The 19,399-nt window shown below is 39.3% G+C and overlaps 1 protein-coding gene across 1 annotated transcript; it reads right to left on the reverse strand.

Annotated features, from left to right (window-relative positions):
- Positions 1-755: 755 nt before the first annotated feature.
- Positions 756-19,090, reverse strand: CCT2 (chaperonin containing TCP1 subunit 2). Its single transcript, XM_004323939.4, has 16 exons — positions 18,959-19,090; positions 18,152-18,226; positions 17,982-18,047; positions 17,103-17,214; positions 16,207-16,283; positions 15,962-16,074; positions 14,908-15,110; positions 13,738-13,838; positions 13,315-13,442; positions 11,095-11,198; positions 7,551-7,670; positions 7,056-7,184; positions 6,756-6,859; positions 6,368-6,467; positions 4,809-4,950; positions 756-1,037 (listed from the first exon to the last, which is right to left on the reverse strand). Exons 1-16 carry the CDS (start codon positions 18,959-18,961, stop codon positions 1,007-1,009), a joined length of 1,608 nt encoding a protein of 535 aa, XP_004323987.3. The 5' UTR covers positions 18,962-19,090; the 3' UTR covers positions 756-1,006.
- Between the last annotated feature and the right edge of the window lie 309 nt (positions 19,091-19,399).

The following is a 19,399-nucleotide window of genomic DNA, read 5'->3' on the forward strand; positions in this document are numbered from 1 at the left end:
TACTGACAAATCAATAACCTCCAAATCTAAATTCACATTTAAACCATCAAACTCGGCACATACTTACACTCTATCTAGGATCCATTTGCCAAAAACAAAAACAAGAAACCCTAACAAAACAACAAACAACAATGCTTACATCTAACTATATCCATACCCTATAAAAAGAGGTGCCTGAAGCAGCTTGTAGCTACCAACATTTAAAATATCTTTCACCTTGAAGTAACAGAAGCCACCATAAATTTTTTCCTATGTAAGAGACAGTACTTAGACTATAGAAAAGTAGAAGGGTACTAAAGTATATGGTACTTTCACAAAACAAAATGGTTAATAAATGTTATGTATGATTGAGAATCAAAAGATTAATGTGGGCTTCCCTGGTGGCGCAGTGGTTGAGAGTCCGCCCGCCGATGCAGGGGACACGGGTTCGTGCCCCAGTCTGGGAAGATCCCACATGCTGCGGAGTGGCTGGGCCCGTCAGCCATGGCCGCTGAGCCTGCGCGTCCGGAGCCTGTGCTCCGCGGCGGGAGAGGCCATGACAGTGACAGGCCCACGTACCGCAAAAAAAAAAAAAAGATTAATGTAAGTTTATCACATCTCACTTGGACTTACATTAATCAGGATAATTTTTTTCAAAAATGTGTAACATCAATCATTAGTTAAGCTGGAAACTCTACACTGAAACTATAATCATTCACTCCCATTAAGCAGAGTTAAAACGGGATACAAATCACTAAAGTCAGGTAAGAACTAGGTAACTGTTCAAATTTTTATTTTGATGCACAGTATGAGAAATGAACTCTTAAATCAACTGAATCTTATGGAAAATGAAATAGCAAATAAATTAGACCCATGTTAAAATAGAAGGTCAGTTAAATGTCCAAATCTTAAGGATATAACAGCCACAGGTAAACTTCAATTCTATAGTCTTCTTTCAGGAGGTCAAGGTCTTTCAAACACAACTTTACTATGAACTGCTCCAGAGCTCAAGAGCATATGGGAATGCTTAACAGGGGAGGTGATCAGGGACACGTTTCCTGCAAGAATCATAAAACGTACAGTTAAGAAAACAAAGGCAACGGTGACAATGAAAAGCATGATTGTAACCAAAGGTCTATATTAAATACAAACACAGCTATAATCCTACTTTTACTAAAACCAATTTTAAATGTATAAACAGAATGTTTCTACCTCACAATTAACATCCCTTAATTATTGTATTAGTAAGAGGACAGGAAAAATCTGTGGAATGTGAAGGCCTGTAGGTATTCAGCAGTTCTCAGCTTCTTATCCAAACAACCTACTTAACAAATATGTATTCTCCAGAAAATGGTTAATTCATGTTTTTAACCAATACGTTAGTGAATTTTACTAAATTAGTCAAAGATGGTTCTCTCAATCAGAAGTTGTAAAATGACAAGGTTTTGGGGTTTCTACATTAAAACCTCTGGATCACTATTCTAAATGAACAAAAACAAATGCCAATAGATAAGCTGGTGATGGGGTTAGGTAATTCACTAAAGTATGCCAACAGTACCTCTCACATCTGTGATGTTAGAACTTTTATTTTCTGGTGACCATACATAGTGAATCAGGAAGGGGACGTGGTAGGGATACTAGCGAAATTTTTTACTTAATGACTGTGGAAACACTGCTTCCAGAGGCAAGCACAACACTTGAGAAGAAGAAAAGGCATAAAAACAGATCCAGAGAGTACAGCATACTGGGATCATACAGTATAAACCTTCCAACCTCGGTAGCTTATAGGAGTATGACCCAAGAATGTCAATATAGAAGAAGTTATCAAGCAGCTGTCACAAAGCACTGATCTGAAAAATTAATTCCCTGGAGGTTAATAATGAGTTTGAAAAGAAGTGCATAGCCCAGTACATTTGGGAAGGCTGAGTTAAACAAAATTACTCATGTCTCTTTACTGCAAATTACGCAAATTTCTAATATATTTAAAAGAGACACTTAAACTTTGAAAACAGTGATATCAGATCAAACGAGGTACTACAGTTTATATTTCAAATGTGGTTAAAGGTACTAAGGTATAACAAAGATTTCTGAGGGTGGGTGCAGCTACGTGACCTTGCTCCCAAGTCAGAAAATTTTACTTATAGAACTCAGTTTCCTTTTGCTATCATTCTGCTAGAAGACATCAGACACTGTAACTGTATTTAACCACCTTTGGCGGCACTGCTTCCAGGAAAACTGTGTCAATTTTTCCTTCTCTCACTATTTTTCCATTTCAAAGTATGAGTGCTCCTTATTACCCTATCCTCCCAATACCAGGAGCAGAGAATCTAGATTTTTCAGCCCAGTCCTTTCCACTCACGACAGTAGATTTGAATAGCGTTTCAGCCTTTCTCTCCACATCCAAATCATTATTTTCTACTCTTTCCTTCCTTTAATAGTAAGAGGATAGTTGCCATTCATAGAAGAGAGCCAGTGAAAGGAGTGCTGCAGGATTCTGCACAAAGAACTTAGTCCACTTAGGGCATACTTTCCTAATAACATTCCTACTTCCCTCCTGTCCTCCTCTGTTCTCCAGATCCAGCAGCTGCTGGTGGACTGCACGCCTCTTCTGCATCGATCATTCCTATCTATGAAACTGCTCCCACTTACACACACTGAATTGTCACAGTAATGACCCATACCTCCTCTAGCTACTATCCCACTTCTCGACTCCCATTCACAATACACTCCCCGAAGAAGCAGTCTACGTACATTTCCTCCAACTCCTCTTTTCCCAGCCTCTATCGAATTTACTTCAGACTTCTGCCCCCTCTATTCCACTAAAACTGCTCGTTAAGACTACCACCGACCTCTGTTGCTAAATCGAATTTTTAGGATCAATTTTCAGTCCTTATCTTACTCGACCTATTTGCATCATCTTGGCAGTTGACCACTCCTCCTCCCCAAATACTTCCTTAATTTGGCTTCTGGGACACACATTCCCTTGGTTTTCCTCCTATCTCAGTGGCACCCCGCTCCCTTAGCATTTTGTATTATGGGAAATTTCAAAAGTATGTATAAAAGTAGAGGTTGTATAATGAATCCTCATGTATCCATCATCCAGTTTAATAATTACCTATACTTCACAATCCTTCTTAGTGACCCTTGATGGTTGCTCTGAATCTTCCCAAACCTATTACTGGAATTCTCAAGTACTCAGTCCTAAAAAAAACCCTTTCCCTTCTTTAGCTACGTTCACTCTCTTGGGGACTCAATCAGTCTCATGGCCTTATATAACACGTACAGGCTGACAACTCCTAAATTTATAACTACAGCTCAAACTTCTCCCCTGAACTACAGACTCAACTATCCAACTAACCGCTTTCTCAACAGACATCTCAAATGTCCAAAAACGGAAAACCCCCATCTTCCCTCCCAAAGCCTTCCTCCACCTAAGAGAAACTCTTATTTTTCTCAACAAAAACCTTGAATTACGGGCCCCAGTACTCTTTTTTCTTTTTTTTTGTTTGTAACTGTTGTTTTGTTTGCTGGGAATTTCCATGTTTTATTCCTGAACTAAAAATGTTTAATACTGTCATGGTAAAACACAATTCAGGGCTTCCCTGGTGGCGCAGTGGTTGAGAGTCCACCTGCCGATGCAGGGGACACAGGTTTGTGCCCCGGTCCGGGAAGATCCCACATGCCGTGGAGTGGCTGGGCCCGTGAGCCATGGCCGCTGAGCCTACGTGTCCGGAGCCTGTGCTCCGCAACGGGAGAGGCCACGACGGTGAGAGGCCCGCGTACCGCAAAAAAAAAAACCACAATTCAGATTTTTCTGATGAAATTTATTTAGAATTGTTCTTTTTTTCTTTCTACCCTTGAAGAAATGGAAGTGTGTTTAACGTATTGGAGAAATGTGGCAATTATTAAGGCGCTCTGAATAAAAACCTTATAAGACACTCCCCCCGCCCCAAACACCCTTGAATTATCCAATCCCTTTCATCACAGACCTTATATCCAACCCATCATCAAATTCTGCCGGCTCTACCTTCAAAAATACATCTATTATCAATCCCTTCTCACCACCTTCACCTCTATCTACTGGTCCAAGCCACCATCCCCTTCCCTCTCCCTGAACTTCCACTAACAGGTAAAATAAATGGTTTTCGTAACTACTAATTAGCAATTAGTAGTTAATTTAATTAATTAAAATTATTAACTGAATCTTCAAATGTTAAGATTGTTCTGGCCAATCATTTTTGTGTGAATGAGTTTTTAAAAGAATTTTCATCTCAGAAAAGCTGCTGGAGGGACTTCCCTGGCGGTCCAGCGGTTAAGACTCCACGCTTCCACTGCAGAGGGCAAAGCCTCAAGGAACTAAGATCCCGCATGCCACACGGCACGGCCAAAAGAAAAAAGAAAAAAAAATGCTGCTGGAATAGGAACATGTAGGGAACTCTGCATATTATGTGCTTAAGAATGTATATATGAAAAAGTGTACCCAGGACAGAAAATGACTGAACCCAACTCATCCTGGTAAACAGACATCAGTTCTTACTACTACACGCCCACCCCCAAGTTCTCTGGTTTTTGACCTTCCCAAGCCTGGCTCTCTATGTGCCCTTTCAATCTTGAGGGCTACCCTGTGTTACCCACACCCTTCTCCCCACCTAAGCTTTTCTGGCTTAAATCTAAGAGTTGTGTGATTACATATTTTAAATACCTTGCAAAATACTGTTATCTAAACAAAATGGCTCCACTTCCCATCAACTACAATTATCAAAAATATACCTATTTTTTGTTTCCATGTTAATTTTTCCTAAGAAATGTTCTTTAAAGTGTTACGATACCTTGGTGCTGCCTTGATGATGTTGTCCACACGTAGAATCACCTCTGCTGCTTCAGCTGCACTTAAAAGAACTTGTCGCTTCACTTGGAAACTTTCTGTTATACCCAGCATTGCCATATCTCCAATGGTACCTTCCTTCATATCTGGAAAGTATTTACTAAATAAACAACTAATCTTAACATATCTAATGATGTTACAAAACATATCTAATGATGTCACAAAATTAATCCTGACTTATAAAAAATAAGATTACAACTAACTACTCAATTTAGTTAGAGCATTCGCATCAGACTATCACTCAAGGAAAGCCTTTTAGAAAACTGGAAGGTCAACTACTGATCATCTGTATCAATGGAGAGTAACTATGTCAAATAATGAAAAATTTATACACAACACTGTATCACCCATCTTTCTCTATCTACAAATAAAACTGCAGAAAATTTGCTCATCACTGAACACACCATGGATTCTTAAGAACTGGAAGAGAATTTAGAAGTCATCTACTTTTCTTATTAGAATGCCCCTTCATTTTCTGACAGATTATTATTCCTTAACCTCTCTCTTGTCCAGTGGCAAGACTATCTACCCTCTAAAATTGTTCCTTTTATATGTCCTAGACATTTTGCTGGGAAATTTTCCAATCTGAATTAAGTCCTCTTTTTGGCCATTTTTATGTTATGTAACAGAGATCTACTCTCAAGAATGTCTCAGAATAGGGCTTCCCTGGTGGCACAGTGCTTGAGAGTCCACCTGCTGATGCCGGGGACACGGGTTCTTGCCCTGGTCCAGGAGGATCCCACATGCCGTGGAGCGGCTGGGCCTGTCAGTCATGGCCGCTGAGCCTGCGCGTCTGGAGCCTGTGCTCCGCAACGGGAGAGGCCACAGCAGTGAGAGGCCCGTGTACCGCAATAAAAAAAAAAGAATGTCTCAGAATAAGTTTACTGTGAGATTAGGAGTTAATACTGATTATAAGAGATACAGTAACGTTTACACTCATTTGAGAACGTAAGTACTGTTTTTATATACTTAAATCCTACGGTCATTACATAACAAACAAGTTAAAAATCTTCTAACTAATGTTACACCCCCCCCCTTAGAGAATAATAAAATTTTGACAGTGTAGAGATTATGAAGTTAAACATTTTTCTAGAATGTATAATGGCTATAAAGGCAAAGGTCACAGGAATCTTTTATATGGTTATGAGAATTCATCATTTTTAAAAAATAAAAAAAAAAGAACCTGGTCAAGAGTTACTCTGAACAACTACCACAGGAGCTTCCCTGGTGGCGCAGTGGTGAAGAATCCACCTGCCAACGCAGCGGACACGGGTTCGAGCCCTGGTCCAGGAAGATCCCACATGTCACAGAGCAACTAAGCCTGTGTGCCATAACTACTGAGCCCATGTGTCTAAGCCTGTGCTCTGCAACAAGAGAAGCCTGTGCACATCAACAAAAGGTAGCCCTCACTTTCTGCAACTAGAGTAAGCCCACGCACAGCAACATAGACCCAACGCAGCCAAAAAAAAAAAAAAGACCACATGGTCCCAATTAATTTCTTACCCAGTCCAGCAGTTGTATTGCCTTCACTATGGGCTGCTCGAAGCTGTGCCACCAGATCTGCACTGTCATAGCCTGCATTGTCAGCTATGATAGTTGGCAACTATGAAGTGAAGAAGACATGGTAACTATTCTACTAAAAGAAAATTAATTTACTAACTATAAGAAAAGCTTTCTAAAATTATACATTTAGAGACAACGTAAAACCTGCTTCCTTTTAATTACTGCTCATAAAGAGGATAAACTCCAAAATCAAATTTAAGCAGTGTGAACCAATTCTTAAAGCCAAGAAAGTTAAGTATTTTCTGCCCAAGAGAGAAGAATGGATTCATTCAAAAACCATCAATGCCTACAAAATTTAAATTCAAGGCTCTCTTTTTCACTAACTTACCATTCTCAGTGCTTTAGCATAAGACTCCATTGCAACGGCTTCTTTGCCTGGTGTTTTACTTGCAAGCTGTGTCACAGCATGAGCCATCAGCATCTCAGAACAGCCTACAGATTAAAAATCCAAGAACATATCATTATGCTTAGCTGTCTCCCAGACACTAAATTAGACTTCCCTTAAGATATATTAAGCATTAACTATTAAGTGCGAAAACAATATGAAGTTCCTATAAGAAACATTAAAGCCAAAGCCACTACTACACTTCAAGAAATAAAATATGTTCAATATTTTTCAAATGCTTACCTCCTCCATAAACTGTTCTAGAATCTTTCACAGTTTGGGCAAGAACACAAAGAGCATCATGCAGAGATCTTTCTGCTTCATCTAAAATTTGTTGAGTGGCACCACGCAGAACAATGGTGCAAGCCTCACCTAAAGTTAAAAAAATAATAATATTCTTATGTCATAGTGAACACTTAGTTATAACACATAAAAGTTTGCCTTCTATTACTTATATAGGTTATACTCGGTTTTGAAAGCTGACATGTCTTCCATTGCTACCTTCTCTTTGCTAACAATCCACATTCCTAACAGTTCTAAGCTATCTAAAACAACTATATTGAATATGTACTGTTCACAAAGTTAACATGAGGCTGCCCTCAAGAGATTGAAATTAGAATTTCTCAGGAACTAAGACATACATTCTAGTAACTATAGTAACGAGTAATTGTTTCTTTCACTTCAAAAGAGCCTACTAAAGATTTAGGAACCTAAACCAGGATCTACATAATCCCTCACCAAGGGCTACCCCAGAAAAGTGAATCAGTTTGTCTTCTCCAATCATGACTTCCTCAATAAGTTTGCAACTTCCAAGCTTCACTAGTTCTGGGTGGTCAAAGGTAGATGCAATTTCACCACCTATGAACAAAAATATACATTAATTAAATGCATAACAGGTTTAAAATTTGTTTTCTAACAAGCAGTAATGAACAGAAAACACAATATTTAAGTTGACTGCTTACTATACACCAAACACTCTGAAGCAATTCATACAAACTAATTATTTAATCTTCACAACAACCCTAATAAGACAGGCTTCATTTATCATCACCCCATTTAGAAGTGGTAAAACTGAGGCAAAGAAATGTTTAGTTTCTTATCCAAGGTTACATAGTTTGAACAAATATGAAGCTGAAATTCAAATACAAGCAATCTGGCTTCAGACCTATATGGACAGACACACTGTGTAATAATACCACCTCAATTGAGATTCTGACATTTACCTTTAAGCCTGAATTTAAATTCAGATTCTCTTCTGAATTCAATATAGGAGACCAGTACTCTTATGATCCAATATCCCGAAACAAAACATGAAAATATTTAACTAATCTTATTATATCAACAGATGTACTGACGCTAGGAACTGCTTAAAATAGTGAGCACTTGGGCCTAGAAAAAAGGGGAAATGTATACTGAGGATTTCCCAGAGCAAACTTAAGGAGAAGTCAAAAAACTAAATTCTGGCTTCCCTGGTGGCGCAGTGGTTGAGAGTCTGCCTGCCGATGCAGGGGACATGGGTTCGTGCCCTGGTCCGGGAAGATCCCACATGCCGCGGAGCGGCTAGGCCCGTGAGCCATGGCCGCTGGGCCTGCGCGTCCAGAGCCTGTGCTCCGCAAAGGGAGAGGCCACAACAGTGAGAGGCCCGCGTACCGCAAAAAAAAAAAAAAAAAAAAAAAAAAAAAACTAAATTCATTTTATTCCTTAGGTATTATTTTTATTCCTATTTTCCCTCCATCTTCCATGCTATAAACACTTCCTTTCCTGGTTCTTAATTAAGCAAAACTTAGGTTTCAATTTTAAAATCCTTTTCTCAGACTTCCCTGGCAGTCCAGTGGTTAAGACTCTGCAATTCCACTGCAGGGGGTATGGGTTCAATCCCTGATTGGGTAACTTATGCCACGCGGCTTGGCCAAAAAATATATAAATAAAATTAAATCCTTTTCTCTAGTTCATTACTCTCTCTTTTAATAGATTCCCTCAATCATCAACGAACCCCTTTCCCTACACCTTACTGATAAATCTGCTGAATAACTGATGCTTTATTTCTATTTTACAATTAATTTATAAAAGGGACTCTGGTCTTCCCAACTCCACTAATTTATACTCATAATCTGTATAGCTGAAGCTCTTCTTACTTGTGGTTGGCAAATTCCTGAGACTGCTTTGTATCTAGATGTGAGACACAATAGATGTTCGGGAAATCATATCCCCCAAATGAGACCAATTTGGCTTATGAGAATTTTCACTTATCCTATACTCATTCATGTGCATCTGCTTACAAAATATTTCTAGACATTTGCAAGAAGCAATTTCACACATCTTGACAATAGATGTTACTAAGGATGGGAGCCACCATGGAGTCTACTTCACAGCCATACAGTTTGGTGTGCTTGGTGCAGTTAATTTTCTCCTGAGTGTATGTGGCAATTTCATGTTATCAAGTCCTTATGTTATCAACTTATCCCATGAATGTGCTGTATCATTCACAGTTCTTATGTCATGTCTTTAATTCTGTTGCATTAAGGGAAGAATTAAGTAAACATGAGCATCATAAGTTTTATTACCTTAAGCATCAAGTATGTAATAACTTTTAAATCAGGTAAACCCATTTCCAAATAATTAATGAAAGTAAAATGTCTCTTTTTAGGTCAGAACACTATACTTCTCAAATTATTAAAAATGGCTTAAGAAGTTATTTTGAAATGAGACCAATCCTACCATCTACTTAGTATAATTTAATTTCTTCTAATACACAGAGCAGTTCTGAACTGAATCTGATGTTCCTAGTGGCTTTACGTCTAAAACCCCACTCTCCTTAATTCTCACTGCCAGATAGCAAGCCAACTTTCCAGCCTATTCATTCATTTTCAAGCGCCTGAAAGTTAGAGGATAAAAACTGTTATACTTAGTTTTCAAGGGCTGTTTATAGAGGTTACTTTAAAAACCATTACTAGAACAAATTTAAGTGAACAGCTGCACTCTATGTCTCTTTGATGTACACATACCTGTAGACACACTTCCTAGTCTATACTGGGATTATAAAACTCATATACCTCTACTGAAGGATACTGGCGTAAACTACTTTTCATCATACGTTGCTGGAATGTTTCACACTTATTCAACGTTTATTACTTTCATAAATTTTTAAAAATTAACAGAAGTAATGCTTAAGTATTTGACCCACTGTCTGGCATATAGTTAAATGTTCAATAAAGGTTACTATTCCAACTGCACTATCACACAGGGCACAAAGCATTCAACTACTCACTTAGCACTAAAATTAAATGAATAAACTAGGTAAGACTTAAGACTCCTTTTTTTGGGACTTCCCTGGTGGTTCAGTGGTTAAGAATCCGCCTTTCAACACAGGGGACGTGGGCTCGTTCCGTGGTCGGGGAACTAAGATCCCACATGCTGCGGATCAACTAAACTGCACTCCATTAATGAAGAGAAGCCCGCGTGCCGCAACAAAGATCCAGCACACCGCAACTAAGACCCGACACAGCCAAAAGAAACAAAAAAACAAAAAAAAGACTCCTTTTTCTAAGCTTCAGTTTATTTAGACTATGTTTAGAACAGTGGTCCTGTGGGTTTGTGAGAAAAGACAGTATCTTTAAAACAACACAGGGGCTACCCTGGTGGCACAGTGGTTGAGAGTCCGCCTGCCATTGCAGGGGACGCGGGTTCGTGCCCCGGTCCGGGAAGATTCCACACGTCGCAGAGTGGCTGGGCCCGTGAGCCATGGCCGCTGGGCCCGAGCGTCTGGAGACTGTGCTCCGCAACGGGAGAGGCCACAACAGTCAGAGGCCCGCGGACCGCAAAAAAAAAAAAAAAAAAAAAAAACGCAAAAATAAAACAACAACTATGGCGAAGCTGGCATTTAACTTGGTATATTAAAAATAATGTAGGGCTTCCCTGGTGGCACAGTGGTTGAGAGTCCGCCTGCCGATGCAGGGGACACGGGTTCGTGCCCCGGTCCGGGAAGATCCCACATGCTGCGGAGCGGCTGGGCCCGTGAGCCATGGCCACTGAGCCTGCGCGTCCGGAGCCTGTGCTCCGCAACGGGAGAGGCCACAGCAGTGAGAGGCGCGCGTACCGCAAAAAAATAAATAAACAAATAAAAATAATGTAAAGATATCAAAAAGTATGTCAGATTTCAGAATAACTTTAGATTCTAGGATCCTTGAATCTCTTTGTCCTCTTAGCAATGAGTTAAATACACTAACACTCAGTAAATCCAAGAGTAATTATTATGTTAGAAATTAATGCCTTTTTCCCATACCTGTGACAAGAGCGAGGCGTTCCACACCTGCAAAATCTGCATGCTCAATAGCCATAACACCAGCAGCACCAAAGAGCTGTTCAGGATAATTATAAATTAATTGCCTATAAATAAAATATAAAAAAATATTGTTCAAAGTGGTTACTTCACAAGATAAAATACATTAGACTAAAAGACATGAAAATATTTTTATCTCACCAGTAATCAAAGAAATGCAAATTAGAACAAGATAACATTTCTTACTTATTATTGTATAATACTTTATAAATTATACTAGTGCATCCATGTTAGTACTGAAAATGGGTATTGTTTTATATATTGCCATTGACAGTATAAAATGAACCAATAATTCTGAAAAGCAATTTAGCAGTAGTGCATCAAAACCCGTATCTATGGGCTCCCCTGGTGGCTCAGTGGTTAAGAATCCGCCTGCCAATGCAGGGGACACGGGTTCAAGCCCTGGTCCAGGACGATCCGACATGCCGCAGAACAACTAAGCCCATGTGCCACAACTGGTGAGCCTGTGCTCTAGAGCCCACAAGCCACAACTACTGAAGCCCGCACGCCTAGAGCCTGTGCTCCACAAGAGAAGCCACCACAATGAGAAGCCCGCGCACCGCAACGAAGAGTAGCCCCCACTCGCCGCAACTACATAAAGCCCGCGCGCAGCAACAAGACCCAACGCAGCCAAAAATAAATAAATTAAAAAAATAAATTTAGTAAAAAACCAAAAACCAAAACAAAACTCTTATCTATGTTTATATGCTTTGATTCTACTCCTGAGAATCTACAGCAAGAAAATTCAGATATTAATTAAATGAAGATATATGTAAGAATTTTTATGTAGAAAACATTCCAATGTCTGTGAAGAGAGTATTTGTGTAAATCTCAACTTACCAATTATGAAAAATTTATAATTTTAAGTAAAATATATATACTGTTAGGTTAAAAAAGCATGTTATAAAAGTTTATACCATATGATCACAACTAAATGAAGAACTGAAACAACATACACACACACCACGAATCAATTTAATAAAAGAATTTCTGGGAGAATTCTGTTCCTTCTTTATACTTTCAAACGTCCCAAAATGAGCAAATGTTACTCATACAACAGGAGTAAAAAGGACATCTGTTTAAAAGTTTGTAACTTAAAAAAAGCCAAAGAAAAAAATTTCATAACTAGTATAAAGCACTGCTAAGCAAAATGTGCCTTATCAGAATCATAGATCTCACAGAAGTTTAGAAACTAGCTTTTTTTCTTTTTTTAATTTATTTATTTAATTTATTTTTGGCTGCGTTGGGTCTTGTTGCTGCACGCAGGCTTTCTCTAGTTGCGGCAAGCAGCAGCTACTCTTCATTGCGGTGCACAGGCTTCTCATTGTGGTGCCTTCTTTTGTTGCGGAGCATGGGCTCTAGGCGCGTGGGCTCAGTAGTTGTGGGTCGTGGGCTCTAGAGCGCAGGCTCAGTAGTTGTGCCACACGGGCTTAGCTGCTCCGCCGCATGTGGGAGCTTCCCAGACCAGGGCTCAAACCCCTGTTCCCTGCATTGGCAGGCGGATTCCCAACCACTGTACCACCAGGGAAGTCCCTAGTAACTAACTTCTAAAAGCCCACATACATTTGGCTTAAAACAATTATTTTCCATCAAATGGTAAATCTCTCTCAAAGTTAACTACTGCCTTTTCACTGAAATGCCCTGTTTCTCTTGGTATTTTTCTCCATTCAAAATAATCCATAAAAAAAAAATAATCCATAAAAACCTTAGATACTGAATATTAAGAATACATGGGGAAGGTTTACACATATTTTCTTCACACAAATTAAAGATAAGCCCTAAAACCCTTAATACCTTTCACCTCTTCATCCTTGTTTTATTCCTATGCTACCACTAGCTTTTTCCTACTTCAAACCCCCATCATTTAATGTGGAATTAAATCTCTCTTCCAAATACAGGTATACTACAGCCCAAACTAATAATGTAACTGCCAAAACAGAAAACTGTTATTGTTGACACAAAAAGGTTTAATAAAGTATATTAACATACATTTTCACTAAAATCATTGTAAGGCAAATGCCTTGCTGTACAATTTTATTTACATTTGGAAAAAAACACTTCCTAAATAACTAAATTCAATATAAAAGAATTTTCCTAAATCTTTGCAGAAAACAATCCTTTCTTGGATTATTATAAATATTGTCAGCACAAGCATACACAGACCTGTTAATAAAGCAATTTATCCCATGCTTAAGAATACGTTCAACTTTCTCCTTCATTTTTTCCTTTTCTGCATGTTCTATTTCGGCAACTTTTGCTGTAGAATCAACTCTTACCCGGGAACCAAATATCTAAGACAAAGGAAATCATAAAAAATAGCATCACTTTCCTTACTCGCAAGTTTCATAGCATATTTAAACTTTTTAATGTAAATACACCAAAAACTATGTGTGCATGTGTGTATGCATGTGTACAATATAAACATATATTTATATATATAAAATCAGAAACTAAGAAACTATATAAGAATAAATATACATTCAAATGTATATAAACCCTATAAGGGTTTTTATTAGTGCAACTGATTACCAGCCCAAGTTTACAGCAGCTAGCAATTAGAATTCCAAGAAATGTAGTTTAACGTACCTTAATTTTGTCTGTATCCATACCAGTATTTGCAATAAGAATTTTAGCATTTTCAATTCGCTTTGGTTGATTTACTCCAATTTTTTTATCCAACAGAAAGCCTACAATATAAGGATAGTATTGTATTAAATATTTCAAGGCTGTGTTAATGAATCTTTTAAGGTAATCTGCTTTATCAAATTAGTCTTTTAGAAATGCTATACAGCCCTTACATATAAATTCAATCAAGAATATTTTCAGAATTGTTACTCCTGTGAAACAGAGACAAACAACATGCATTTTTGCAACAAAACCCAGACTCCAAATCACGAACTGGTAGAGCAGAAGCTGTAAAGCACAATTTACCCCATTTTTTCCTTCTCTGTAGAATAGAATGCCTACACTTTCTACCGTTTGTTTTGTGAATACACTGTGAAGACGCTTTGAAAAATCCACACTCTAAGAACAAAACATACTATTATTAAGGAAATTGCAGCTGCTAACTCATTTATCACTCTTCAAGAACACCAGAAACTATATTCTCAACACCTGCCAACTAATTGGTATGACCTACCCAAACCCTTCCTAGAAAATACATGTAATCCTGGAAAAAGTGCCATTTGACAATAGCTGACTTCTAGTAAAAAAAAAAAACAAACAAACTACTCGGAGCTTCCCTGGTGGCGCAGTGGTTGAGAGTCCGCCTGCCGATGCAGGGAACACGGGTTCGTGCCCCGGTCCGGGAAGATCCCACATGCCGTGGAGCGGCTGGGCCCGTGAGCCATGGCCACTGAGCCTGGAAGTCCGGAGCCTGTGCTCCGCAACGGGAGAGGCCACAACAGTGAGAGGCCCGTGTGCCGCAAAAACAAAACAAAACAAAACAGAACAAAAAAACAAAAACAAAAACAACTACTTCTCTTTATTAGAGACTAAATTACTTCATGGTATAAAGTAAAACCTAGAGATTATCAAAAGAAATGCTGGGATAGTTTGAGAAGATCAAGCACACTGTCAATATAACAAATGAATTAAGATGACAAAAATGGTTGCAATATGATTTGTGTCCTTAAAGATAAGTTTTCTGGCTTTGCAAAGTGTCACTAGTCCGGACTAACTAAAAGTGGATTCACTCAGTACTTAGCTTTCAACAACTGGTCAAGGCTTCCTTTCCCGTATTCAATATGTACATACCTTCATCTAAATAGGAATCTACCATACTTCCTCCTAGCTTCTTGATGACATGAATTGCCTCCAGATTACCAGAGCCTTTCAGTCTGAGAACGGCTTCCACAGCTAACTTAGTAAAGTGGTCTTTGTGATGAGTAAGAAGTTTTGAGGATAATGTTGTTCCTGCAATGTTCATTAAATCTTGACGGAATTTAACTTCGTCAGAACTAAAAAAGCAAAACAAAACAAAAAAAAAACAAAAAAACTCAGGCCGGTTCTTAAAATGCTTCTCTGAAGTTATCAACCCTGTTTTACTTTTCAAAATCTATCCAGATACTTTTTTGTCAATAGACTTTCACCTCAACCAGTCAGGGCTCTAAGTCCCATGAAAAAAATTAAACCTTATCAGTAATCAAGAAATACAAATTAAAGGATACTATTTTCCCCACCAAGCTGGCAAACTACCAAAAGAGAAACACAAGCAAACAAAAATTTCAAGAACATGGGAAACGAGGCATTGTTATACAGCTAGTGGGACTGTAAATTAATGAATTTTTTCTAGAGCACTACTTGTAAGGTAAATAAAATTGCCTTTAAATACATACATATCTTTGGACACAGCAATTATACTTACTTTTTAAAATAACAAGTCTGTCACAACACTATAAAGCTAAAAACTGTCGAAACACAAATCTCCAATTATAGATAGATGAATTACAGCAGTCACAAAATCAAATGCATACCTCTACTAAAACTAATATTACAGAGAACAATGACACCTCGAAACTTTTCTAGTTATTCAACTAGGTTAAAGAGGCTAAAAAAACCCTCTATACAATGATACTATTTATTGTGATTATACGTGCAAAAAAACCCCTGGAAACCCAAACTTTAACTTTAGTTACTACCTCTGGGGGGTAAGGTGGGGTTTTTCTAGGTTTTATTGAGGCAGGATGAGCCAATAGAATCATGTTTGTGTATGCTTTTCACTGCTCTCTAGACTTCCTGCATTGACTGTATTTCGAAAAGAACATTTAAACATTAAATGTTTGAAACAGTAGTGTTTTGGTATACCGACCCATGATCGACTGCAGAATTCAACAGAGCCTGTCTTGCCGCCTTTGTGGCTTCTCTCCAACCCGCAATAATGGTCTGTGGATGAATCTTTTTTGCAATTAAAGATTCTGCTTCCTATTAATAAACAGTGGAAGACAAGCATGAATACTAAATCTGTAGTAAGAAGTTGATTACTTCTGATACTCAAAACCACAGTAGCAAAAAACCCCCAATAAGACGAAGTTGAAGTTGCTCAGATATTCTTACCCTTAGTAATTCTGCTGCTAAAACAGTAACAGAGGTAGTGCCATCACCAACTTCATCGTCTTGAACCCTTGACATATCTTGGGGGGAAAAAAAGCTAGTTATTAACTCACTTACATTTGATTCTGCTTTTTAAATTACTTCTTGGTAGCTTACCTAATTCTCCAAATATATCCACTACCAATCTAAACCTCACTTATCTAGGTTTCCTCACCTGACCAATTCTTTGAACTTTTCAGCCCGAAATACAGTAGTTTTACCATCAGTAAGTACATGGCACTCCAGAAGACTGTATTTAAAAAAAAATTTTACTGAAGTATAACTGACTTACAATGCTGTGCTAATTTTTGCTGTACAGCAAAGTGGTTCAGTTGTACACATATATATATTCTTTTTCATATTCTTTTCCATTATGGTTTAACACAGAATACTGAATATAATTCTCTATGCTACACAGTAGGACCTTGTTGCTTATCCATTCTATATATAATAGTTTGCATCTGCTAATCCCAAACTCCCAATCCATCCCTCCCCCTCCACCCTTGGCAACCACAAGTCTGTTCTGTATGTGAGTCTGTTCCTGTTTCATAGACAGGTTCATTTGTGTCATATTTGATTCCACATATAAGTGATAGTATGTGGTATTTGTCTTTCTCTGACTTACTTCACTTTGTACGATAATCTCTAGGTCCATCCATGTTGCTGAAAATGGCATTATTTCATTCTTTTTTATGGCTGAGAAATATTCCATTGTGTATATATACCACATCGAGAAGCTTGCATTTTAATAACGATAATAATCAATTAAAAAGTAAATAATCAATGAATAGAAAGGACAGTCAACACAGCCTATTTAAAATTGTTTCCAAATGTTAACAAAATGTCATCCTCAGACTCACCAACTAAAACTTTAGCAGCTGGATTGTCCACACCAATGTTTTTTAAAATAGTTGCACCATCATTGGTTACCATAAGAGAAGCATCTCGTCCACTGCTTAACAGAATTTTGTCCTAAAAGGAACATATTTGGTTCAAGTTAAGATATAAGTACATCTGGAAGAACGCAGATTCATCAGTACTCTCATATATTGCTAATGTGTAAATACTCTGGATGGTTATTTGGCAGAATACATTTAAATTTTTTCATTGCATACACTCCCCCCAAAAGCAAACCTTGGTGTCCTAACCTTTGTCTACCCCTAAAGACAGCAGAAGAACAGAGAGACATGAACAAGGCTGTTCCGATACTGTAATAGCAAAAGCAATGAACACAAACTAAGGGTCCCTCACAATACAGTAATAAATACAAACTATAAAAGAAGCAAGATACAGAATACTATTTGACAGTGAGAGGAGGCAGTATATCTATTTATACTGAAAGGAATTAAAAAAGCCAAGCTACAGCAAAAGTACATACAAATAATATCTATCACGTAACAAAACAATGTTATCTATTACAGGGAGAATACATAAAATAGTATCTTATAATACATAAAATACCTGTACATCTACATAAAAATAAAGACATTGGTTAGATTTATATCCAAATGGTAACAGTGTTTGTCACTGGGGAGGTGAGTGGCACTGGGGATAGTGATCGAAGGGGACTTTAGCCATATGGGTTCTGTTCTGATTTCCAGTAAGGAATATATATCCATATCTTAACTTTTACAATTAACAGTTAAGTTTTAAAGACAACAAAGCATCCAAAAGAAGTTTTTATATCTCTAACGGCTCTAAAACAACATTAAAAAATTTAAATTGCCTGTTTTTCTTACCATGCCCTTGGGTCCCAACGTGCTCTTTACCAAGTCTCCAATAGCAATGGCACCAACAAAAGAAGACTGGAATAAACATCAGAGATGGTCAAAATCAACTTCACAGTCTTAAAATTTTTAAAAAACCCAAAAAACTACTGTAACTTTATAAGAATGAGATAAAGTCTTACCAGACGAGCTGTCTCTGCTCTCTCTTCATCAGCTCCAGCCTTGAAGATATTAACAGGTGCAAGGGAAAGGGACGCCTAAAAAAGAAAACCAAGACTCAGTTTGAATACCAGTATTCTTTAACACATATACTTAGATGCCTTCCACTAGACTTACAAGTAGATACCTAAGAGAAAATTAATTTACAGCACAGGGTACTTTTTTAAACAAATGAAGCTCTCCATCATCGGAGCAGTCATTTATTTAAAGCGGAAGGAGGCACTTAGGTGACATTGCATTTTGGATCTCTAAGCGCTTCAGGAATAAAAATTCTACCCCAAAGAGATCGACTGTAAGTATGGCAAGACCAAAGATGGCAAAGATGATTTTAAACTAAGGATAAGGCAGGCAGGGGTGGTAGGCCACTCGCGCGACAACGACCGCCAGGAGGACGAGGGGACGCTGCGGCCTCGCTGCCATCTTCGCCCTCTGGCCGCTCCAGGCCCCGCCCCGAGAGGGAGGGGGAAGCCCGTCTCGCCGACCCGCCCGGTGCACTAGAAATTTCTTCGCTTGGGGTGAGCTCCGAGCCTCGAGGTTCTGGGGCTGTGGAGAGGCCGAGTCACAACAAGGTGCTGGCCTTCAGGCCCATGCCTCCCCTGTGGGCCCGGCGCAGGCCACACGCCGCGGCCTGCGCCACGTGCGGCGGGCCCGGGGACAGACACAGGGAGCCCGCGGCGCTGGGATACAGATAAGGCAGCAGACGGCGGGGGACGGCCGAGTACGGCCGAGGACGGCGGGCCCTGGGCAAGGGCCTACAGGGCCAGACTCACCATGGTTCCGAGGAGTTCAGCACACACGACAACTCCTCACCAGCTCGCGCCCCAGGCCGAAGGAAAGAGAGGCCGGAAGTAAGAGAGACCGGAAGTGACGCCACACGCTCTGCCGCAGGGGGCGGAGCCCCGGCCGGCGCGCCGCTCGCCCTGGCACCGCCCTTGGGGGAAGGGAGGGCACAGCGTTTGAGGGGAGCCCAGCGGTTCGGGAAAGCTGCGCGTCCCGCTGGAGGGGCGGGGCCTCGGCTGGAGCTCCGCTCCCTTTGGAGGCACCCGCTGGGGACCAGGAAGGGAAGGGTTGGAGATTTTGCATGAGGCCCGGAGGTTTGGAGTAGAACTCACCAAGGTGGGAGGGACGCTGCGCTGTGGGTGTTGCCATAGCAACGGAGTTCTTTCTCGCACGTTTAATTTTTTTCTTATATTTAACCTTTAAAAAAGGTT

The sequence above is a fragment of the Tursiops truncatus genome, chromosome 11, assembly GCF_011762595.2.
Source record: "Tursiops truncatus isolate mTurTru1 chromosome 11, mTurTru1.mat.Y, whole genome shotgun sequence".
Taxonomy (NCBI): Eukaryota; Metazoa; Chordata; class Mammalia; order Artiodactyla; family Delphinidae; genus Tursiops; species Tursiops truncatus.

What these genes read in the sequence shown, in the direction of transcription:
- CCT2 (XM_004323939.4), bottom strand. An exon ending in CGTTGGGACCCAAGGGCATG is followed by an intron (nt 17,215 to 17,981) that starts GTAAGAAAAACA and finishes TGTTCCTTTTAG; the next exon opens with GACAAAATTCTGTTAAGCAG. An exon ending in AATTCTGCAGTCGATCATGG is followed by an intron (nt 15,111 to 15,961) that starts GTCGGTATACCA and finishes TTGCTTTTTTAG; the next exon opens with TTCTGACGAAGTTAAATTCC.